Source organism: Python bivittatus, unplaced genomic scaffold, assembly GCF_059951505.1.
Source record: "Python bivittatus isolate LINGU-HERP-01145 unplaced genomic scaffold, Pbiv_v1 ctg000740_np1212, whole genome shotgun sequence".
NCBI lineage: Eukaryota > Metazoa > Chordata > Lepidosauria > Squamata > Pythonidae > Python > Python bivittatus.
Window position 1 is genome coordinate 1,513,755 of NW_028277106.1, and position 23,228 is coordinate 1,536,982.

At 55.6% G+C, this 23,228-nt stretch overlaps 1 protein-coding gene across 1 annotated transcript in view; it reads right to left on the reverse strand.

Annotated features, from left to right (window-relative positions):
• Nucleotides 1-109: 109 nt before the first annotated feature.
• SFXN5 (sideroflexin 5) overlaps nt 110-23,228 on the reverse strand; it is an 83,165-nt gene continuing 60,046 nt past the window's right edge. The window contains exons 13-14 of the mRNA XM_088128783.1: nt 20,101-20,218; nt 110-5,008 (exon numbers count right to left, since the gene is read on the reverse strand). Coding sequence (XP_087984909.1) covers nt 4,931-5,008; nt 20,101-20,218 — 196 coding nt within the window. The 3' untranslated portion in view covers nt 110-4,930. The remainder of the gene's footprint in view (nt 5,009-20,100; nt 20,219-23,228) is intronic.

Genomic DNA, 23,228 nt, shown 5'->3' on the forward strand with positions numbered 1-23,228 from the left:
AGGAGGCAGAGGACTAGAATAGGTCAGGTGCACCTTGGGTTGACCCAGGAGAGATCTTCTGAACACTACAGAAATATCCTATAAAATACCAAGCCATAGATCCAGAGGAGCAGTTTTAGGAGCGCTGACTTTTATTCTAGACATTTAGAAGTGTTACATAAAGTGTCATGATCAATAAATCTACTGAGGAAGTTAAAAAAGACACTGAGCATTTCAAAGTTGACTAACCTAGACAGAGGTATCTGCACTCAGAAAGTGAGGTTGTTGGAAGACAAAACATGGTCCCGAGGAGCACTTCCCCCTCGATCTCCACTGAATTACAATTCTGTGGCTCAAGACAGCAATAAGGCGCAGTGAAATCAGTGCGGATGTTGAGGGGTCACAGGAGACCAGACAAGGGAGCCCAGGCCCTAGACCCAGCTGCTGCTGTCACGGTCCCCTGCCTAAGACAGCCAAGCCATCGGCTGGTGCCCAGCCAGGACAGAAGCCAGCTGGTCAGCTTTTTGACCAGTCATACCAGCCGCCCTGGTACTGCAGCCACTCCCTGAGGTCCTTCAAAGGCCACACTGGCCCAAACATCACTTATCCTTGTGCACACTGGAGAACAGGGTTGCCTGGAAGATGGCACCACTGTTTCCTGCAGGAGGAGGTCTGGGAATCAAGGAGGGCTTTGTGGGCAGCGGGCACAGTGGAACATGAGAGTCCAGCCCAGAACTCTGCAGGAGTCAAGACTTTTCTGGCAGACTTCGGGGAATCATTCCCTCCCACGTGGAAGTTGGGTACACGGCCCCGAAAGCAGCAAGGCACCTGGGGCAGGATGGTTTCAAACAGAGCTGCAGTTCACGTCCCATTTCAGGCAGAAGGACACAAGGCATCTTTGCAGCACCTGGCAGAACGAGGGATCTCCCCCAGGAAGGGAGGCAAGAGCCAGCAAGGAGCCTCCCTCCCTTGTGCGTTCTCCGCTCTGCTCTGCTGCCCGCCAGGTCGCCTTTCAGAATACAAAGCTACAGCAAAGTCTTTCAGGGGCTGAGCAACTGCTGGGCTGCTCAAAAGCAGAGTCAGGGTCTCTTAGTAAGACCCCCCCTTAGAATGGTAAATGAATTTGTGTGACCCCACAGAAATTAGGCTAACGATTTCACTGGGGTTAGAGTTGGCAAGAAATGAACATAACTCTTACTAATTACATTTTAATTCCTGCATTCCAGGAGTTCTCAAACTTTGCACAAGCAGAACTGCCTGTAGCCGCGGTCCAGGCCAAGTGGACAGCAAAGCCCCACATAAGTTTTGGCCCCCACCTCATGATGCCCTGGGGATCGTGACCCACTGCTTGAGAACCCCTGACTTAAGCCAGTTAAGAGCATTCCCCGCAGAGTCCAGGATGGACGTGTGTCCGGACTCTGCCCAGGTGGGAGGTGAATCACCTGGGCCTATCGCTGTGTGGCTTCCCCCAGGCCAATGGGGTTGTATGGCATGACAAGCCTGTGGCAGACCAGCCCTTCCTCAGAAGCATGTTCCGCCAGTGCAACAGCTGGCCAGCAACTCCCTCCAGTTGCTCTCTGGGCCCAGCTGTGCTCGCACGGGACAAGCCTCTTCGCCAGGGGACTGGCTGTGGAGCATGGCCCATGCGGATGCAGCTGGCCAAGATGCCGAGGCGGGGCAAAGAGGGGCAGAGTGGAGCGGGACACCTGGAGGAGCCTGTCCCATCCCAAGAGGGCGTCTAGGGGAGTCAAGAAAGGGCAGGAGTGGGGAGGCCAATCTCCTGGCCTCACAAGCTCCCACTTAAAGGGCTGGAGGGCAACAGGAGAGGGCGGCCTCCCTGGCCCCAGTTCTCCCCAAGGAGTGGAGATCCGGTTCACTGCAGCACCAATCTTGGACTTCCTTGGGACCCTGCGACCCTTGCCAGCTCCACCGTCTGCTCTGGAAGGGGGCAGTCTCGGCTGCCTCTCTGCTTCGTTGCAGCCCTCATTATTCCTTAATTAACATACCCAACAAATCAATTAACTGCTCAGTTCCTAATTAAAAGCTACAAGAGATGATCATCTCATTATTATTAGCTGCTGAGGTGAGCAGCAGCCAACGTGCCACCCCTTCTCCCTCGTCTTCCCAATTATGGGAAATGACGAATGCAAATGCCGCCGTTGCTCCTGCAGATCTGAAGCTCCTTTTGTACATTAGGAGAGACGGCAAAATTAATTAGCTATTAGGCAAACGTGTTGCGAGGGCTCCACTTGCTGCCCCCGTGCATGGCAGCTCTTGACTGTTCTTGGAGAGCTCAGCTCTCAGCAGTGAGGGAGGAACACAGGCGGACAGAAGACTCCCAGCCGCGTGTCACCCGCACGGCCTGGGCCCTTCGCGCCTCTCCCTGGGAAGGCAGGAAGGAGCCTTTGGAGTGAGGGGCGGTTCGGGTCTGCCTGGCTGCAAGCACCCCTGGAATCCTCCAGTGGCGGTCAAGCAATCCGCTCGGATCAACCCGCTGGGTGAGAGAGCGCAGCCCGGTGGGCTTGGATTTCACAACCCAAACAGGTCCCCCGGCCGGGGTGGAAAGGGCTGCATCCCCCAGGAGAGGAGACGTTTGCTGCCTTCAGCCCCAGCTCTGCGACGGCAGGCACGGCAGGCTGGGCCCTCCAGCGGGAGATGCACGGCCCCGGCAGCAGAGCCGCAGAAGCCCTGCTCGTGAGAAGCACTGTGGCAGAGCGCTTGCTTCTAGAAGGGGGCTCCTGCATGCTGCGGGGGCTCGGACAGGATGATCTTCGTGGTACTTTCCAAACCGACCACTCTGATTAGGTGAGGGTCAGCGGGCCGCTCCCCGTAACCCCCGAGAGGCTTGGCTGTGCTCCACTGGCCCAAAATAACTTGGGAAGACAAAATCCAATTTCACACAGCTCCAAACTTAGGGGACTAACCTGGCAGGGGTCCGGTGAATGCAACACCAGTTGTGGGCTGCAGCACTCGGGTTGGGTGCCCAGAGGGGCTGGGACTGGGACTGGCTGGGAACCTGCCCAGAAGGTGCCTGCTCTGCCAGTGAGGGTGGCCGCCCATCCGCTCTGCCGGGAGCACCACCTCAGTGCTCGCGAGGCAAAGGCTGCATTCTCCCAAGGCCTGAACCAGCCACGTTTGCGGTTGGCACAATACACTGGCCTGAAATTCAGTCTCATTACCTGAGTTCCCACAACACACCAGCCAAAACAAGAGCAACTAAAACTAATGAAGGTTAAAACTAATGAGTGGTGCAAGACGCAGCCACTGAGCCTGCAAATTATCTGATTAACCATGCTGTGTGAGCTGAACTTGCACTTCCTGTGGCAGTTGGCTGTGAAAGCCTGCCCTCCCTTCGTTCCTTCCTTCCCTCCCTCCGTCCCTCTCCCTTTCTCTCCTTCCTTCCTTCCTTCCCTCCCTCACTTGTGCACTGGGCCTGGCACACAAAGTGCCCAATGAAACCCGCAGCCAAAAAGGTCCAAGGCAGGAAGAGTTGGTCAGTCCTCTGAGGTGTTACAGGAACAGGCAAAGCTCGGCTTCTCCCCAGAAAAAAGGGGTCGGAGAAGCGCCTCTGGAAGGACTCCTCTTCCCGGGGCTGGAGTGAGCACTGCGTGCTGAGGACTGTCCCCTCCTTCTGCAGGCCTGGCAGGGAGGGCGATGCGCAGGGGCAGTGGTGTGGCCCCTTGGCCCTTCAACGGGAGCCAGTCCTGGTATTTGCACCCTTCAGGGTGCAAACTAAGGGATCGGGTGGGAGATGAACAGGTCACCCATTTCCTGTGGGGCAAAACAGACTTCTTTCAGCCCTCCAACCTCTAGGCTCTAGGCCTGTGATTGCTGCTTCCCCACATTCTGGCCCCCGGTGCGGCCGAGGCTCTGCCCCTGCTGCCTCCCCACCTGCTTACGCTCCTGCCCCATGATGTGCCCGGGGTGGGGGAGGGAGGCAGTGGGAAGAGGAGGGAAGAGCCCTGCCCAGGGCATCGGTCCCAAGGCTGGCCCAAGAAAAAGAGGTCCTGCTGCCCTCTGTTTGAAGGGCCCGTGGAAAACGCTGCTGCAGGAGTTCCTGTTCTCCACCCTGAGAGACTGCAAGCAAAAAACCCTGCCCCCAGCACAGAAAGGACGACCCCCAGCAGCCCTTCCGACAAGTCCACGTGTTCAATGTCAAACCAGATGAGAGTCGGAGAAGGCGGCCTGTGCCCGCGCTCCCCAGGGAGAAATTCAGTGGAATGCTGGTCTGGGGCCAGGGAGGCCAAGGGGGCCGTCACTGCGATGGGCTTGGACTCACTGCGGCCACCACGGCTCTAGTGTGGATTCTGTGCAGGGCAAGCGGGGAAGCTCCGTGCTGAATCAACACGGTTCAGGGACTGACAGGCCGTACCTGCCTCTTCTGCTTCACACGCAAGAGATTATTTCCACGCAGCTCAGAACAGCTGTGGCTCAGCCCTTCAGCAGGAAAGGGGGGGTCCCTCTACCCACAATGTGCAGCTGCTCTGCTGATCCCCCCCGATGCTCTGGGAACACAGCTCCCAGCGTGGCCTTTGGTGCCTGGGGACCCCGAGAGTGGCATCCCAACGCACCCGGAGGGCGCCAGGCTGGCCCAGAGCTCAGCAGAGCTGGAGGAAGTGCCAGCTGACAGACGTGCCACCAGGCCCCACAAGTTCCCTGCCTCCCACCCTCTCTTTTCTTTGTGCTGTTACTGTTGCTAATTGAAAACTTTAAATATTAATCTTTTCGACCAACGTGAGATGCCGGGTCTCAGAAAGTGTTAATTTACACTCAGTTCTTGATGGTGGGAAGATGTTACAAGCCGCAGCTTTGTCATCTTCTCCTCCTTCCTATTGTATTCCACATCCTCCCCCCACCTCCCTCCCCCCGCGTGGCGCTCCGGCTCCCCTCCTCCTTTCACGCCTCTCCGTGCCGCCGCCGCCGTCTTCCGTGCCAAGGGCGCCACTTCCACTTACAACCCTTTGTTGTAGATGACGGTCAGGCTGGTGGTGGCCTGGGCGATCTCTGGTTCCAAGCGGACAGTCTCAATCTGCCAAGAACGACAGTCACAAAACGGGTCAGAAGAACAGCAAGTAGGTCTTGGGACCAGAGGCCTCAGGGCCCGGCAGTCTTGCCAGGCCATGCCAGGGGCTGCAGAGGTGGGGAGGAAGGCTGAGAGGCGAAGCTCTTCCTCAGCGGATCGTACCAAGCCAGCCCACTTGCAATCTCTCCTGCTCACACCTGCCCAGGCCTGGCAGCTCTCCTGGGGCGTTGGCTTTGAGAAAGCGGCTTTGCCCCGCATCCTAGAGCAGCCCGCTGACTCCAGGGCCCAGCAGCAGCTTCCCAACGGCTGTCTGCCCCAGCTCTACCCAGAGATACCAGAAACAAATGGAGTGGAAGCTGGAGGGTTTCCGTACCAAAGCGGGTGATCTGCCCATCAGCCACAGCTCAGCTGGGGGTTGTCAGGAGTGGCCAGAGGGGGGCAGGTGATGCCCCAGAGTGGCATTTATGAAGACAGGTGCTTCTCCCAAAGTGGGAGGTGGGCTGGGACAAGAATGCCTGAGTGAACACGGCCATTCACTCTCAGCAACTCAGTGCGCGCCCTGTGAGGGCCGAGCGCAACCAAACGGAAGGCAGCTCCCGTGCCAGCCGTCTCCCTCAGGGAGACGTGTGCTGCCAGGGCAGGCACGCCAGATGCAGAAAGGCCCCCGTCCCATTCTACGGCGAGACTCGACCAGCCGAGGAACATGGCGGCTGCTGCCGGGTGGCCTGTTTCCCTTCTCCGCCTCAGACCAGCAGTAGGACCGTCCAGCTCCCAGCACCCGGATTCCGGCAGATCTCCCCGGAAGACAGAGCTGCTTGGCAGGCAAGCGGCAGGCCCGCGGGAGCCGGCTTCCCAGGCTTGCAGGGGAGCCCAGGAGCGTTCTGGGCCTGAGGCGACGCTCCTGCAAGGAGGAGCTGGGCTTCACCTTAAAGGCTGGGGGCAGCTGGGGCCAAGCAACCTGAGGGGCCCTGGCGCGCTGTAATGCAAGGCGCCACCACTGCAGGCAAGGAAGCCAAGAGCAGGCTTTGGGCTCCTTGTCGGGACCCAGAAGATCCCCCCCAGCCAGATATTCCCGAGGCGAAGGACACAGATGGCTTTTGAAGGCTCACCGAGGCCTAGTTGGAGCACTGCCTGAAAGCACCGCAGGGTCTTTATTTCACCGGCTTTTGTCCGACCTCAGGAGTCTCGAAAATTTTGCTACGTTTTGTGCATTAGCATCATCGTGGGATGCTGCTGCTTTTGGGCCTGGCTGGGCTGTAAGACCGGGGCGGGGCGGGGCGGGGCGGGGGGGCGCCTGGCTGGCCGCAAGCAGCCTCAGCCCAGCCCCGCCTGGCGGGCCAGCCGCAGGTGGCCTCTGCTCCCGGCAGCTTTGCTCTGGCGTCCCCTTCCCCAGCAAGTGGGATGAGCGGCTGTGTGTGTGCAGACGCCACAGGAGCACGGCTGCCAATCGTCCCCTGCCAGCATAAGCAGGGGCCGCCCAACCAGAGCCTACCCCTTAATGCCAGGGAAGGAAGGAGGAAGAATACTCTGTAACTGAGCGACATACATTTTAATTCAACAGTTTTCCCGCAAAGGTTACCCCAGTGCTGTGACTGCCCCAGTGACATTAGCCGATCTATGCACAGAGTTCTGCATGAGCCCCCATCGATTTCCAGTCCTGCCACAACCCTTGCGCTTGGCTGGTCAAACACTGTGCTGTCCGTTGCCTCCTTGGGGGCCCGATCCGCCCTGTCCTCCCACGCGCGCAGGATCGCTACGCTCAACCCACCCAATCTCGGCAACTGCCTTTGGAGGGACAGGTGGGAAAGAGAGAGTGGGAAGAATCGTCTGGAAAAATCACAGCAGCACAGATGTGGTGCTGAGCCAAGGGGAAATGCAGGCGCAAGTCAGCATGGGGGGGTCTGAAGGGCTCCTGCCGAGGGTGGGCGGGGGCCAGGGCCCTCTCTCAGCTGGGGCTGAGGATCATCTGTGCCACGCGTGCTGCAGGGCTTGTGCTTCTCAGTGGGCAAGACGAGCCAGCACGCTAGGAACCTCCCGGCAGTTTGCAAGCCATGCCACGCTTGGCCCCCGAAGGGTCTGCTGCGTCCGGCCTGGATTTCCCCGCCCCTCGGCCTCTCGCTCGGGCGCCTCTTCTTTCTTTGGAGACGCAGGGCCCAAAGAGGCCCGCGTGTTCACCCGGAGTGGGCGGTGCCCCACTGCCCCCCCGTGGCCAGCACCATCCTAAACAAGACACCCCATCCAGGCGGAAACCCGCTCCTCCTCCTCTGTGCACGTGTGCTCAGGGCAGCCACATCGCGCCTTGCAAGCGGCATCAGCGCCACCTCTCCAGCGAAGCAATGGCACAATGATGCCCTTCTCCTCCCCACACAGACCGCCCTTGCCTCGCTTCCCTCTGCACGTTCTTCCTCTTTTCAAAGTGCCTTCCAGGGATCCCCAAACACTCCACACTTCCATTACACGCAGTGCGCGTGCCCCATTTTGGTCAGCTCAAGGACTCCAAGTGGGCCCAATACTGGCGCAACAAGGGGGATTTGTAACGGGTGAAAAGGCTTGGCAAAGCTTAAGGAACCCATCTACCTCTTAAAATCCCCAAATCCCCGTTGGCCTTCTTTAAGGCACTGGGGCGGTTCCCGCAGCGTTGAGCAAACCCATCTCCGAGGTGTGTGGTGGAGGACGGAGTGGCGTCCTCAGTCGCCAGTCGGTTCCCTTGACTTTGGATATGTATTGGTCTTACGATTCTTCTAAAATTGTTTGATCTGTGAGTTGGGTGGCCATGTAAGTTGAAGACATAAATAAAATAAATACCCCCCCAGTACCGAGAGCCTTGCGTTTTGGTCCCCACGCTCTGGGCCTGCAAAAGGGGTGCTCTGGGGGGCAGGGGGCCCAAAGATCACCCTTTCTGCACCCTGGAAGGGGCGGAGGGACCCAGGCCTTTCCTTCAGAGGCTCACCCATCCAAGCCAAAACACCTGCAAGTGCTCCTTTCTCGTGTGCTAAAATTATTATTTTACATCTTAAAAACGGTATACGTTGGTGATAGTGCCAAGGCTGACACAACAATACTAGGAACCTACACAGAAAACCTAAAAGCTTTTGAAAATGTTTAACCTAGTTAGACAAATTAGCAAAAATTTGTGCAAAACAATTTAGGTATTTAAAATATTCAATGTTTTTAAAAACTGGAAAAACTGTTCTTAGCTTTCAGCTGCAGAAACCCAACAAAATGTAACATCCAAGAAATCTTAACATGAGGTGCCACATAACCCTTCACCAAAGCTGTTAAACAGTTCCTGGTGCATCCTGGGAAATAGCACTTCATTTATTCAAATGCACATATGTCAGGTTTTTGCACCATATGTCATTCCAAGCTATTTACAGTAATAATTAAATCTTAATCAACGTTTAACCTCTGTAAAATGTTTGAAGGGATCTAATCACCCTTCAGTCTGCACTAATGAAGGAGAAATATATAAACATAAAAAGAAAATGATATACACCAGAAAGAAGAAGTAATTGCAAAATTGTATTTCTTTTAAATATAATCAGCAAGTTATGTAAAGGAAGCCGACGGGTATTTTAAGTGAAGACATCTTGGGTGTCAGAGGTGTGAGTAGCTAATTTTGTACTGCTATCCATAACAGATGTAGCATATTTTCTCTTAGAGCCATTATTAGCAACTTCACCATTTCTTTTCTTATTTAAACCCAAAGCAGAACACTGGAAGGGGGAAGCAGAGCGCTCCCGCCAGGGAAGGGTGGGACGAGCCGCCTGGCTGACGCTGGCGGGGGAGATCTGCCTGCCAGCCGCTGGAGGGGGGCTCCAAGCCCCTCGGTGGGCGCGGCCAGGAGGGACCTGCCCGCCCAGCCCAGCCCAGCCTCCCCGTGGGGAGGAGGGTGCCAGATCACGTTTTAGGTCATATTCATGCAGAAATATTGAAAATTCAGAAAGGTTCACAAACTTTTAAGCACCCTGTAAATGTATATTTAATGCAAGGGGGTGAAAGGCCTGGTTCTTGTCAAGTCCACACTGATTTCTGGTAACCACCACATTATTTTTAAGGGAATTTACAGAGTAACTGCATTACGACCTGCTTAGCAACCTTTCCAGGTCTCGATGTCTGACTGACTGGCCCGCAGTTGTCCCCTGAATCCTCCTTTTAAAGAGGGGGACGTTCGCCTTTCTGCAGTTGTCGGGCGCTTTGCGGGGTTCCTGCAAGTCAGCCACAAATTCCTTCAGTACCCTGGAGATTTAAACTCACTGAAAGCAAACAGGGAATTCCCCAGCCGTATTTCTTACCAGCCTGAGGTTTCAACCTCGCCCTTCCTTCTGCCCTCTGCAGTTGTCTGGTGGAACAGAAAGGCTCAGGCTGGAGAAGACAGCCGCAGCGGGAGTGGGGCGGCTCGGCCTTTCTCGGATGGCTGGGAGCGTTTTTCTGTTAGTAGTTCTGGAAGAACATCTGGTCCAGCCTCCCACCCAAGCAAAAGACCTCTACTACAGCCGGCGTTTCAACTCCCCACCCACTGCTTGGTGCCTCTTACTGTTCTTTTTTGTTCTGACGGTCTAACCAAAATTTTCTTCCTTGTAATTTAAACGGTTTGTTTCTTGTCTGGCCTCCTGGAACAATCCTGCCCCGTCTACAGCACGGCAGCTCTGCAGGTGCTTGGAGACAGCCATCGGGCCTCCCTACAGCCTTCTTTTTCCCGGGCCAAACGCTCCAATGCCTCCAGCTGTGCCCGGGTATTCCTTCCAGGCCCTGATCGCCTTGACTGCTCTTCTCTGGACCCACCCCAGTCGGCCAGCGCTGTTCCCTAAAACACGGAGACCGGAACTGGTGCAACGTTCTGGGTGCCGTCTGTCCAGTGCAGAACGGAGGAACAACGGATGCAGGAAGTTTCTGTCTGGCCGCACTGGCTTCTTCTGCTGTCTTTTTCTCCTCATTGGAATTGTTTGGAATTATATTTGTGGTATCTCCTTTTCTAGAAACTCCCGTTTATCTTGGACTACTTTTTCCCACTAGCTTCTCCGGCCATGAAATCCTACCAATCGTGGCACCCTATTTATTAAAATGTGCTTTCAAAGTACATGTTCAACTGCACTCTGCTTTAGTAGCCTTTAAAACTGAACACCCCAGCTTTACATAATCACTTTCCTCATGGACTAAGTCCTTCCTACTGATTAGTATTCCATCAGTGGCTTCCTTTCAGCCTTGGTGGCAACCCTCCACTCCCTGGAGAGGTCGCCAGTGACCCCAACAGCTTTGTCCTTCAGGAGGGCATTCTTGGCACCAGTTGTCGCAGGGACTGAACTTTCCAGTCACAACTTCATATGCTCTGGAAGATCTGCACTTTGCTCTGAAAAGCATCATCCACACTTTCTCCTACTTTGAGGCATTTCTCTATTTTAATCCAGATGTTCTTCACAGTATGGCCATGTGGACCTCTGCGCAGGAGGATACTTCTAACACACACTGCAACTCCTCCTGACTCAGACCGTGATCTCAGAAACCTAATCTTTCCCATTAATGCCACCATTTCCAAAGCCACTCATTCACCTGCAATGATCTCCTTTCTCCTTCTGTTCTGTGGACTGGAAGGAAGGATACAAATGCTATTTGAACTCCTGGGTTCTTCAAAATCCATGACAATACTTAGTTGCTGCTCTCGGCGATACTCTTTGTTCCTACACAGATTGTCAGGATGGGATAACTGTGTGCGGACCTGATAAATATTGGAAGTTCTTATGCCACATCCCTGATCCATGCTCCTGGTAGACAGCACACATCACAAGCCAGTAGGTCACATCTGCAATTTGTTTCTGTTTCTTGAAGGAGTCACAGGCACCATGCTCTTCTCTTTGTCTTCTTCTTGAGCACAGCTGTAGGGTCAGGCTCTTCAGAGACCAGTTCTCCTACGCCTCTGCTGTATTTGTCTTTCTTTCTCTGAAGGCTATTAGAGCCTGTTGTTCCTGTGAGGACCCCAAAGCTCTTCCTGAGTTCCACTAATGGAACCTCTGTTTGATGTGCCTCGATTCTGTATTGACTTGGCTTGCTGATCCTTTGATCCTTAAGCAGAGATTGGCTAGGACTTTCGCTTAGACTCTCCCACCATACTCGCGCAGCCTACCTCTCAAGGCTGTTCTTATGGGGAAAACTGAGGCAAGACAGGATAATATCTGAATAATAAACAAATAACAGGCAAAGTTCCAGAGGACCATCGACTGCATCGTCTCTCCCCTGCAAAGGCATTTTATGGGCTATGCTTGAAAGCATTTCTGTTGTAAAAAAGCAGTTACTGGAAGGTATCACCAACCAGTGTCTACTTTAGGCACCCCAGGCCCAACTGCTGAACCCTCTCTGCTAGCCAAGAAAGATCCTGGCAATGCCACCGTGCAGGTGTTCAGGTATGCATATCACGTTGTTCTCCTGACAGGCTGAGCTGCTCTCCAGACCCAGTGAGTTCACCAGGTAGTACTCAGACTCTTAGCCACGTGTGAAATATGACACAATTCCACTGTTTTACTGCCCATTCAAGCCAATGTAAACCACTCAAGGGTCACTTCACACTTTATACTTGGAAAGGACAAGGTACTTCCATAGGTGCCAATTCTGAGCATTGGGGGAGGTGTGTGAACACACCCACCTCAATGAAAACCTGCGTTCCTAAACATCCTGGCCCTTGCTATGTCCCAAGTGAGTGATATGGTTCTCTTGATTCGGGTCCCTTGGTTTCTCTTAGCATGGCACAGAACAGCGATCAGACTCAGCTTTCATTTAGGGCCACACTGGGTAGCTCCACAGCAGCCCCCCAGTTACCAGAGGGGAAGGGGTCACTCTCGTCTCGTTATTGAGCTGAAGCAAGACTGCCCCAACTGAGAATAAAGCAGCCAGAGGTAGAATGTTTCAGGAGCACAAGAATTCAGGTTGGATCCAAAGCCAGCCGAGTCCAGCATTCAGCTCCTGCACCTAGTCCACTGTCTAATCATAGCCAGATCCACCCTTCATGCTGGCGAGGAAGGTAATGGTCTTCTCCAAGCACCTGATGGCCAGAGATGGCCTGCTGCTGGACTGAGGGGTCAGCCCATGTAGAAGCTGTATTCATATGTTCAAGAGAGCTCTTCCAATCTTGGATGGTTCAACCTTTCTTTTAAAGCCACAGAAAGAGGCCCACACCTGGTCCTCTCTTTGTTTTCAAGCAATGAAGATCTCCAAGTGTTTGTCGGGCTTGGAGACAACCCTCATTCCACCCCACCCAACCTGGAGAAAGAGTTGCCGAAGGCCCAGGTTTCTAGCCTGCTTTTTCCTGAAGAACCTTTGGCCTCCGAAGGTCTTGATCTGCTCCTCCTCCCACACCTGGCCTTTTAGTCTCCATGGCAAAGAAGGCCGGTGGGAGAGATGCTTGCTGGGAGATGTTGAAAGGGCAATTACCTGCTCCAGGGCGGACAGCGGGGCCTTGCTTCTTCCGGCCTTGGCTTTGATCATCTCTTTGTGTTTGACATTTTAAAGCAGGGAATGCTAAAGGGATGAGTGATATTCCTGAACAGCTTTCAGAGTCTCCACTTTCTCTTTGCAACAGAAATCTCGGAGCCTTTTCCTTTGAGTTGGCAGCCTGCAGGTGTGAGGTGTGAAAAGGAGCCTTTGAACTGTTTGTCCTGATCCTCGCAGAGCCTCCCTGATGGGGGGAAGAATGCTCTGTTTGCACAACAAAGCCCTCGGGAACCCCAGCTAGATGGCTTGGTGGAGAGGGCAGGGGGATTTGGGTGGGCCTGACCACATCTGCAGCACTGGGCCCAGTTATGCTCCCCGCGTTTTTAAGACGCTGACAATTGAAACACTTCCAGGGAAGGGTCATAAGGACAGCGAGGTGGGTGGAAACCAAATTGCACAAAGAACAGTTGAAAGAGCTGGGAAAGCACAGCTTGGAGAAGTTCAGGGGAAACATGACAGCAAGGTCTCTTCGGTGTCATCCTGGAGAGGGAGAAAAATGTTCTTTGTTGTCCCAGAGAGCAGGAGCAAAGCCAAGAGGTGGTGAATGTGTGAGGACGCTCTTCCTAAGAGAAGAGTTGTTTGAGCAGAGAACACACCTCTGTTCAGCAGAGGCCAGGTGACCATTTCTCACAGATGCCAGGTCTTCAGATTCTGCAGAAACAAGGCTCAGCCTTTCTGAGTACCAAGAACAAGGCTTAAGAGTCAACAGAGCAAATGAAGAAGATTTGGTTAAATAGTAATGTTTATTTACTTAATAAAAGCTACTGCTTCTTTTCCTTGAAACCTGGGCCCTCCCTGGCAAAGGAATCTAGGCTGACGCACGGCAGCTCTAGACTCAGCCTTTGAGTTTTTTCCTGATGGTTCTCAGAAAATCAGCACTGATAATGGGTGAACAAGTGACCCAAGAGAATGCAAGTCTGCAAATCCTGCAAGGGGCTATAGCAGAGAAGCACTGCATCTGCGTGTCTATAGACCATGCATGTCCATGGGTGTAAAAAGGAAGGGAACCTAGGCCAACTGGATGTCCTACATGGAGTTTCTTCTTCCTGGGACCCACATATGGATGAAATTTGGGAGAGCTGCTATCTTGGAATGCCCTCCCACCAGCTTGTAAGGCCAGAACATTAGCTGCAGGAAGCATTATTTTAAATTTCAGGATGTAGCATAAAATGTGGAACTGCATGTCCTTCAATCTGATGAAACGTGTGACTTCTTTGTGGGTTCTTTTTACAATATTTCTGGTCACCTTACCACCATGCTCATCCCCTTTCTTTCTCTCTGTTCTGTGTCCCCATCTTTTTAGGCCAGACATCAACATTTTGGATAAATCATGCAAAATTCACGAGACTTTTGCTCACCAGTTGATCCAGAAGTTTTGTTAATTTCTGTTCCAGATCCTCTAGTATGAAAATGCCTTTCAGTACCCTGAAGTTCCCCTGGAAGAAGCATCTTGGTCCATTTTTAGTCAGGTGTGGCTGGTCTTCCTTGCCGCACTCAGCAGGGAGACAGTAGTCAAGATCTTGCAATATGGATCCATGGATTTGCACAAAACCATCTTGGACAGAGTGAGCAGTGCCCTCCAAATGGCCTGGGGCATCTCTTGAGATCATCCAGGAATGTGTCTAAGCCCCCTTAACAATCCCCAGCAGAGCGCAGGGCAGACGCTACAGACCTTGGGATCCATTTCCAACAACATTTGGGTTTGGGGAGGCCAAAAGGTGCTTCTGGAGGAAGAACCAGATCCTTCACTTTCCTGTCTTCTGTGAACGCCTGTGCCTCCTCCTTTATCCTTCTTGCAGCCGCTTCCTCGTTTCACTTCTGCTGACAGCCTGCTGCTTAGACCCGTGAGGTCCCGGTCAGTCAGAGGATCAAGAGAAGCAAACTATTTTCTGCTGCCTGAAATGAGGGGAAGCAGGAGCTTGGGGGCAGGGGGCTGGAGCAGGCAACACGGTCCTCAGATCCAAGAGCGAAAGGACGGCCTCTCGTCAGGCGCTTGGAGCTCATTCTCTGAAGGAAGCAACACAGCCCCTCAGCAGGGTCCAGCTCTCCCTGCAACCCCTGCCCCCAAATGTCAACACGATCTGGGGAAGCAGCAGGTGGGTGGGCAAGAACACACGAGATCCGGTCTATCTCTCAGCCTAGCCTACCTCACAGGGGTGGAGGGAGAAACACCTAGGCTGCCTGGAACCCCTGGAGGGACTGAAACGTAACCAATACAAATTAATTCTGACATCAAACTGAGAGTCAAGGGGCAAAAGCTTTGTGCTGCCAATGCTTGTATCCACAAGGGCTCTGTTCTTGAACGTGGGATGCCAGAGGGTCTCTCCTGCCCGCTGGCCAGAGTCCCATCTCAAAGCTCTTTCTGGCCTCAGGGCAAATGCCTTTTAGACACTTCTTTGCGGGTTCAGCCCAGCAGAGTTCTCAGAAGAGCCAGAGGGAGAAACGAATGCAGAGCCCGCTCTCCCTCTTCCCAGCAAAATCCACCCAGAGGGCAGCACCAGAAAGCTCCACCCGGATCTCCATGTCCAGCTGCACCACAAGGCAGAGGGGAACACTGCAAGGGACGAGCCGGCCCCTTCCCCACTGTCAGGGGGCCCTTGCTGCCCCGCTTCCACCAGGGAAGCCCATTCCAGAGGACCCCAGCCCCAGCACAGGCATGGGCCAGGGGGAGGCAGGGTGCACCCATGCTGGACCCGCCTACGTGGCCTCTCGCCTCAGTGACAGAGTGGCGGGTTGACAGCAGCCCAGCAGGCACAAGAAGGCGGCTTACAGGAGGGAAAGACCAGACTTTGTACTCCTCGTGTCACTGGGTTAAGCCTGTTCAGCACTTTCTGGCAGGCGCACCTGGGCTCAGAAGGGGCCCTTTGTCAGGCAGAAAGTGGCCAAGCATCTTCTTTAAAAAGAAGGATTGGCCACCCTCCGTTACTGTTTACAGCTTCCTTTCCCTTCCTACCTTTCCCGTACCCTCCCCTCCCCTCCCCTCCCTCCCTCATACAGCCAACGGTGGTGATTCTCTAAAAATTGAGCCAAGCTGGATCTGGTTCCTGATCAAGTGGGAGGGCACCAGGAGACCCCAGGGGTACAGGGATGGGGATGTCAAACAAGCTTCCCAGAAGGAGGCAAATGGCCATCTGCTGCTGTATTGCTGCCACGAGCACAACAATGCCACGTGTCCATCAAGTCCCCAGGACAATGCCCAGTTTGAGGGAGAATTCACCTTTTTAGCAAACAGGATCAACAATCCATCCTGGTGCCCCATCTTGACAAGCCCCTCATGCTGGTTGCAAGAGGATCCCACGCAAATCAGAAAGCCGGCCCACAGGGTACGCCAGCCTTCTGCAACCCGAGGCCCTCTGGATGTCCTGGACTTCAAATTCCATTGTCCTGCTGGCAAGGGATGAGGAGACCCGGAGTCCAGCAACCCAAAGGGCCCAGGCTGGAATATGCCAGTTTGAGAAGAAAGAGAAGAAGAGGACCTGAGAAGCGAAAATGGCTGGCAAACTGAAGAGGCCAGGCGCATCCGGAGGGTGGGGCAGATGGGATGGGCAGGATACACTCCTCACCGCCTTCCCTTTGCCACTCCAGAGCTGGCAGGGGACAGGTCAGTGGCCCTCCCTGTCATGGGGAGCAACCGTGCCTGGTTCAGCCCCAAAGGCAACCTTGGAGAGAGCCCTCTGTACATGGGCTGAGGAACAGCGACTCTGAGCAACACCCCGGGGAATCGCAGAGCAGCTGTGCGGGGCCAACTCGACGGGCTCTCTGAGTCTCTCTCCCCTCAAAACCAGCCCTCTCCAAGCAGCCTTCAAGCCTCTACAGGCCGTTGGTTTTGAGAGGGTCTCTCAGCAGCTTGTGGGCAAAAGAGGACGCGACGGGAGCCGGGCACACAGGGCGAGCCAGGAGACCCCCAGGCAAGCAGCGCCAGCCGCTTGACCCTGCTTCCTGGGCCAGGAGGAGTGACCCCTGGCTGAGTGGCTCCGGCAGGGCGCCTGGTGGAAGGGCCCGTCTCGTACCCAGGAGCTCCAGCTCTCCGGGCCTGGGATGAAGCCTGGAAGGAGCTCCTGCGACACGCACACTGGTTCCAAGTCTGGGGACCCTAACCCGCCAAAGGTCTCTGGGGCCGCTCCCTTGGGCTGTGCTGACGTTCTGCAGGGTGCCCCGGCCACACTCATCAAGGGCTTCGCGCAACCAACAGGCAGCCAGATGAGCATGTTGTGCCACTGCTGACTGACTTGGTTAGGCGTGTTGTATGAGCATCAATCCTTTGTTCTTGCACCACTCAGTTCCTGCCGTGGGAATTGCTGAATTCTTTCCCCAGACGTTGCCCCGGCTCCAGCCTTCACGCTGCCTGGAAGAAGCCCCTACGCTGCTCCTCGCGGGACTGGGCAGCCCCTCCCCACCTGGCCTGAGTCCGGCCTAGCTCAGTCCCAGCCGACACGGCCAGTCCCTCGCGGGCCCCGCACTGACCTCCCTGCAGCCCCTCCCATCAAACGCCTCCTCCGTTTCCCACGCAAAAGCCGCCTTTTAACTGTGGACACATTTCAGCCTCACCAGATCTGCTAATTATTGACAGTTGGTGAAGAGGAGATGTCACTCCCCCCCCGTTAAATTGCATCTAATTAGTAATTGCTGCTTCACTGTCATCGTGCTGCTGCCGCAACACCACGGCGCGTCGGCTCATTAACCTTTTGCTTCTCTAATGGCGCCTGCCAGCGAGAGGGAGGCTCAGGCAGGCTGGCGAAGGAGAGCTTCTTCCCCTGCCTGGAGAGCCGGAGAGATGCCCGCGTGTGGAGCCGACGTTCAGCTGGGAGCCAGCCCGTCCGCACGGCGGCTTGCGGCCCGTCCAGCTGCGGAGGGAGGGAGGGAGGGAGGGAGGGGGGTGCTCCCAGCCTTGCTCCGGGCTGCAGACAGGCCTCTGTAGGGGTTTCAAAGGGAGCCCGTGGGGGCACAGCCCCTGCCTTCACACGTGCGTGGAGGATGAGGACCGGCCTGCCCGCAGCTAGCCAGGAAAAGGGGCTCGGGGCACTCTCAGCAGCTGTGGAAAGGCCCATTCCGCACAAGGGAATTGGGACAGGGTCAAAACTAGGAAGCCCAGCATGGCAAGTGATGGGGGTTACTGCTGTGTCCACGTCCAGAGCGCGGGGAGCGGGCCAGGTTGCCGCGCTTGGAAAAGGATATAAACAGGGCTGGAAAAGTGCAGAGGAAGGCAAGTAGAACCACCCAGCAGCTGCCGTACAAGGAAAGGCTAAAATGTTTGGACGACTGAGGGGGACGGGAAGATGCCCAGGGCGGAGAAAGTGGAGGAGGAGGAGGAGTTTCCTTCCTCTCCAAGCGGGGGCCCAGGGCCCAGCCACCCACCTCCTTGGCAGGGGACTGAACACAGGCAGAAGGAAGCGTCACACAGGGCATCCCTGACCGGGGGACCCTGGCTTGGCTGCTCCCAAGGGACCAGGCAAATTCACGGGGGATGGGTCTATCAGGAGTAGGGGGGCCAGGAGCTGCCCACCCCCACGTCCCAATGGCTTCTGTCCCTGCTTGGCAGCCCCTCGCAGGCATCTGGTGGGCCCCCATGAGAAACCCAGCACTGGACTCAGAGTGGCCCCAGCCTCCTTCAGGGGGCCCACATTTCCATTCCTTCCAGTTCCCTCCAAGCCTCTTGGAATCTGAAGTTCAAGTCAGTCAGAATCCATTGGAGTTGGGCGGCCAATACATTTAAACCAATCAATTGATCAATCAATCCCCCAATCTGCACAAAACCGCCAAGGAGAGAGAGCTCTCTGGAGTGAGGCGGAAGGAAAGGCTCGAGGCCGGGGTCAGGGGGCACCTGTCGCAGGTACGTCCAGAGGGTCCTTGGCAAAGGAGGAGCCGGAGGGAAAAGGGGCCTCTTTCCAAAGGCCACAACAAGGGCCCCCTTTCGACTTCTCCAGCATTGGGGCCTGTCCAGGACATTCTGGGGAAATGAGAGTTGGGAGCCAACGGTGAGGGGCCCCTCTAGCCACATGCCCCCCCTTTCCCGCCACATGCTCTGGGCCTGTTCTGGCCCTCCTCCGCCCTTCTGCCAGGCACCCGGAGTTGCTGACGGATCCAACGCTTGGCGAGCAGCCCCCGATGCACCATCCCCCTGCCTGCCCAGCGTGGCTCCTTTCCCTGCCTGGGCCAAGCTCCCCCTCCTACCTGCCTCTCCCCCTGACGCCTGGGCTAGCGACCAACTGGCACGATGCTGCTGCTGGGTGGCAGGCAGGGCTCTGACCAAGAAGATCCTCCATCCCCTGCCCGAGAGGGCCCTTGTCTTGGAGGTCTGAGGAAAGGGGCTCAAGGCCCCCGCAAGTGGGCTTCCCTGGCAGGCTGCATTGAGAGGGGCTGGAGTAGCCATGCTGCTTCCTCCATTCATGCTGAAGGACCCAAACTAAGCCCCCCATTTCTTTCCCAGAAGTGCCACACCACTCCAGCACTGGCTTCCTCTCAGGGCGCCAGAATCCCAGCCTCCAGGGTGGGGGCTACTTCTTGTCCCTGCCCCTTTGGGGAACTTACAAGAGGCCGGGTGGTTTAACTCCCCCTCCTGCTCGATCTCCTGCAAGCGCAGAGCCAAGGCTCATTCTCTGCATTTAGAAAGTAGTTCTTGCCTGTTCAAAGTGCTTCCCTCAGATTATCTGTGTAACCCTTTAAACTCCTTTGATCAATTAAAGTGGTGCTCTAATTAAAATGGGGCAGTAAATCCCCCCCCACTCCAATGGCGCTTTTCATGAAAGTACTTCTAGAAACTCCAGGTGGCCACTGCGGAGCCAACCGAAGGGGAGGGGAGGGGGCGGCACTTTCTCAGGCGCTGCAAAACAAAGGAGGAAGAGTCTTTCCCCTTCAAACTGTTGCCGAACACCAGGGCGTTTCACATGCAAACCCGCTGATTGAGTAAACTGATTAAAACCGCATTTCATTTATTTCTTGAGTCTGGAGGCAGCGCCACTGCCCTCCCATTATTTAATTTATTTACTAATTATATTTGTTAAACCCTTCATACAATGGGTTTGTATGAAAATGCAGTTATTTTGCAATAAAATCTAGCACCCCATAAAGTTAAATGGATGTATGTCAGAACAGAGAACCACCTTCAAGTACATGCTACGCCCGCCGCGTTGGAACAACAGCAGCAAAATATTCCAAATGCCTAAGAACCCAGGGAGTCTTAGCTTGGCCTTGAAATGGGGGATGGGATGCCGTGGGGTGGGGGGAGGCAGCAGAAAGAAGGCCTTTTGGAGCGCCATCCTCTCTCTGTTCCCCCCACCCCCAAAGACTGCAAGCAGCATCTCTGTCTGAGCCAGCAGCGATGTGACTCCGGCACTCCTTGAAGGGCCCAGGATGATGGGGGGGTCACATCCGTTGGAGGAAGTAGGCCTGTTGTGCTCTCAGGAGCGGCAGCGGGAGCAGCAGGTGCCATGAGCCCATCGGACGCTCTAAACTTGGGCTCTGGAGCAGGCTGGGCTCCATCCAGAGCGTGCCTCTTCTTTGACGGAGAGGGCGCTCAGCGTGCCCCTGCTCCCCTTCCACAAGTCGCCTACTCTGGCGCTCTCTGGCAGTTCCCCCCTTGCCGTCCCAGGGGAAATGGGCCCGGCTGTGTCACTGACCTCAGACATCTGCGGGAAGAGGCTGATGGCCAAGGGAAGGGCGAGGCCGAAGGCCGCAAGGCACACAAGGCTTTGGACGGGAAGAAGCATCCGAGGTCGGGACCGCAGAAAAGCCGTTCTGCAAGAGAGAGATGGAAGTCATCATCAGACAGACCCTTCGCTGCCCGCTCGCACCCCTAGCCACCCTCTTTGGAAAGAGGATCCAGCGACTGGCCCTCAAAGGGGGTCTGTGGTGGAGGAGAGTCAGAAGGCTCAGCACAAATCTAGGATGGGCAGAAGGTAAACCACCTTTCCCGGCCTTTCGTCTTGCCCTTAGTCACCCACCCTCGCCTGGAGCGCCCTGATCTCCATGTCCACGCCTGCCTGTTTCTCTCGTCCTCAAGAACCCAACAGGGGCACCCCAGGAAGCTGAATGAGATTCAGGACAGATAAAAGAGGAGTTTCTTTGCACCCAGCAGAGCTTCACAAGGGAATCATTACCAAAGATGTGGCAATGGCTGCCACTTTGAGCTCCAGTTCAAGGCAGCAAAGGCACTCGGCGACCCTCTGTCGTGGCTCTGGAGGACCTTTGACAATTGCCCTCTCTGGTCCTAGAGTGCGAGGGCCACGGTGAGCATAATCCGCTGCCCCCTGAGGACACAAGGCGCTGGCCGGTGGGGAAGACTGTCTTTCGGGTTCTCCTGCAGTTCTCCTGTCCCTCCCAGGCCCCTCCCTTCCCGGGCAAACATCTTGTTTACCTGCCTTGCACCTTAGCTCCTCATCCCTGAGATCTTTTGCAACAGGTTCATCATATCCCCAGTTGGGCAATGCACTGAAGCACTGCCCTCTGCGAAGAGGAAAACGAGCAAAACAGGAGGCAGCAGTGCGTAAGGGGCCGGACTGACCGGAGCCACGGAGGTGGGGCAGAGGAACACAGGTGGTCGCCTCCCGCCAATGCGCATCCCCCCCTTGTGCAACTAGGCCTTGAGGCTCGCAAGGAGCACATCCCCTCTGCTCCCCTATCTGGCGAAGATGTCGGGTGTGCCTTTGAACCGCACCCAGCACCTTCGCCACAAGAACGCGGCAGCCCATCGGAGCCAGAGTTGACTAAGCCTTGCCCCTCCGGGCTGGGTGGACCACTGCCTCTCTTCCCCGGGCCACCCTCTGTTTCCTTTTGGGATTTCGACCTCCTAATTATAGCCCTGCTGGGCTCCTCCTCATTTCTACGGGGAGCAGAACCAATTTAGAGCGTTGGCTGGTGAGGCTCCCAGGTGTGACTTCCACCATGGGTGTTTTAAACTCAGACCAGTTCAAATTACAATGGCTGCAGTCTCCTAATTAAGAGGAGTTATGGCCTGATTTAAAGAAAAAGCCTTAATTATCACATGAAGTGCAATGTCTTAATTGGGACTCAGATCTCAGCACTTGCAAAGTTCAGGCTAAATGACTCACAATTAGCCGAGCGGGAGGCTCACCCCTGGCCTTTAGAGCTCTGCTCTCGAAATCACAGTAAGCCAGGACCGCTGCCTGCGGCACCGCCCTGATCTTGCGCATGGAGCCGGGCCAGCAGCGCCTCCCCTCCGGACTTCTGCCCCCCAACTTCCCTTGCTTTCCCTGCTAGGAGCTGGTCAACTTTTATCGGCTGTTGGGCTTGGTGGCTGCAAGGCAGCAGCACGCCAAGCAGGAATTTATCTGGCACAATCAAACCGCTGTGCGAGCGCGGGGACATGTAGGGAGGCAGACCGCGCTGAGAGCGGCCTCGCTGGTCCCTCTGCCAAGAGGCAGGAGCACCTTTAGAGGGGCCAAGGAGAACGAAACGGCAGCTTCCTTCCCAGAATTTGCCACGCGTGGCAGTGGGAAGGTTCAGGGCAAAAGGCTGGACCTGACTCTTAAGACTTGATGCTCCCTTTCCCAGAGTGATGGGGCCATGGCTGTTTTCACCGCAGCCCAAAGCACATGACAGGGGTTAGAACGGTGTTACTGGATGTCAATAATTGCAGTGATGTTGGGAGCTCCGCCAGAGCGAAATAAGAATTATGCGGAAAATCAAACTGGGCCCCTCGGTCAGGCACACTGGCATCTCTGGGCGGGCCCAGAAGCAGGGGTGGCCATTTGAGGGAGGCTAAACTTCTCTTGGGAGGCGCAATTCCAAATATTCTCTCCAGGAGCTACCTTTAAGCAGTCCACAAGTGTCCAATTGGTGCAGAAAACAAACTCACTTCAGGGTGAGCGTGTTTCATTTTAAAAGACAAGCGCTATTTTAGGGCCAGAAGCTCCGGCAGGGGCCCGGGCTGCAGACATCCTAGGGAGATCAATCTTCCGCGGACAGTCTGCTCCGGGAACAAGGCTGCCTCTTCCTCGCAGCACGAGAGCTCCTGGGCTTATGCCTCTCGAGCTACCAGCAAATGCCAGAAACTACAGAGTACAAATCATTAACCCCAGAAGCCTCAATTCCTGGGTCTGGTGCCTGTGGGAAACGGCCCGCCTTGGCTGCTCTCTGTAAAGCAGGGGGCCGGCAGGGCCGGCCAGCTGGTTGCACCGTGGGGAGGCGAGAAGTCCTCCACTCCCGGGGCCAGCAGCAGGCCTGGGCGTGAGGCCTTCCAGGATCAAGGCCAGCCTTCTGACTGCCGGGTGTGGCCAGCGCCACTTGGCCCACACGCTGCAGACTCTGCAACTGGTGGAAAAGGCCGCATTAGGGACTCGGTGTGGAAAGGGGAACAGGCGGTGTTGGCTTGAGTTTCCCTGGAGTACTCAGAAGGCTTTGGAAAGGCCCTGGAAGGGAGGAGGCACCCCTTCCCTCAGCCTCCTGTCCAGCACCCAGCAGCAGCCACTGCAGCAGAGGGGGCAGTCTCTTGGCACCTCTGCCCTCTGGGAGGCCTGTGCCCCTTGCCAAGCAAGGCAGAGCTATCCTCTTCTCAGCGAGGGCCCCCGGGGCTGGTTCCCTGCAGAGTGCCCTCCTCTCGGGGGCAGGGCCTCGGGGCAACAGGAAGCCCTTCCGGCAGCCGGGGGGTGGAGGGATCGGCAAGCAGAAGCCTCCCGGGTTCCATCCCTAAAGGGACACCGAGAGAACAGGTTGTGCAGACGGGGCATCTGTGCTGCAGACATGGCGTGTCACAGATCTTGCGAATACACCTTCAGCACATTGCTGA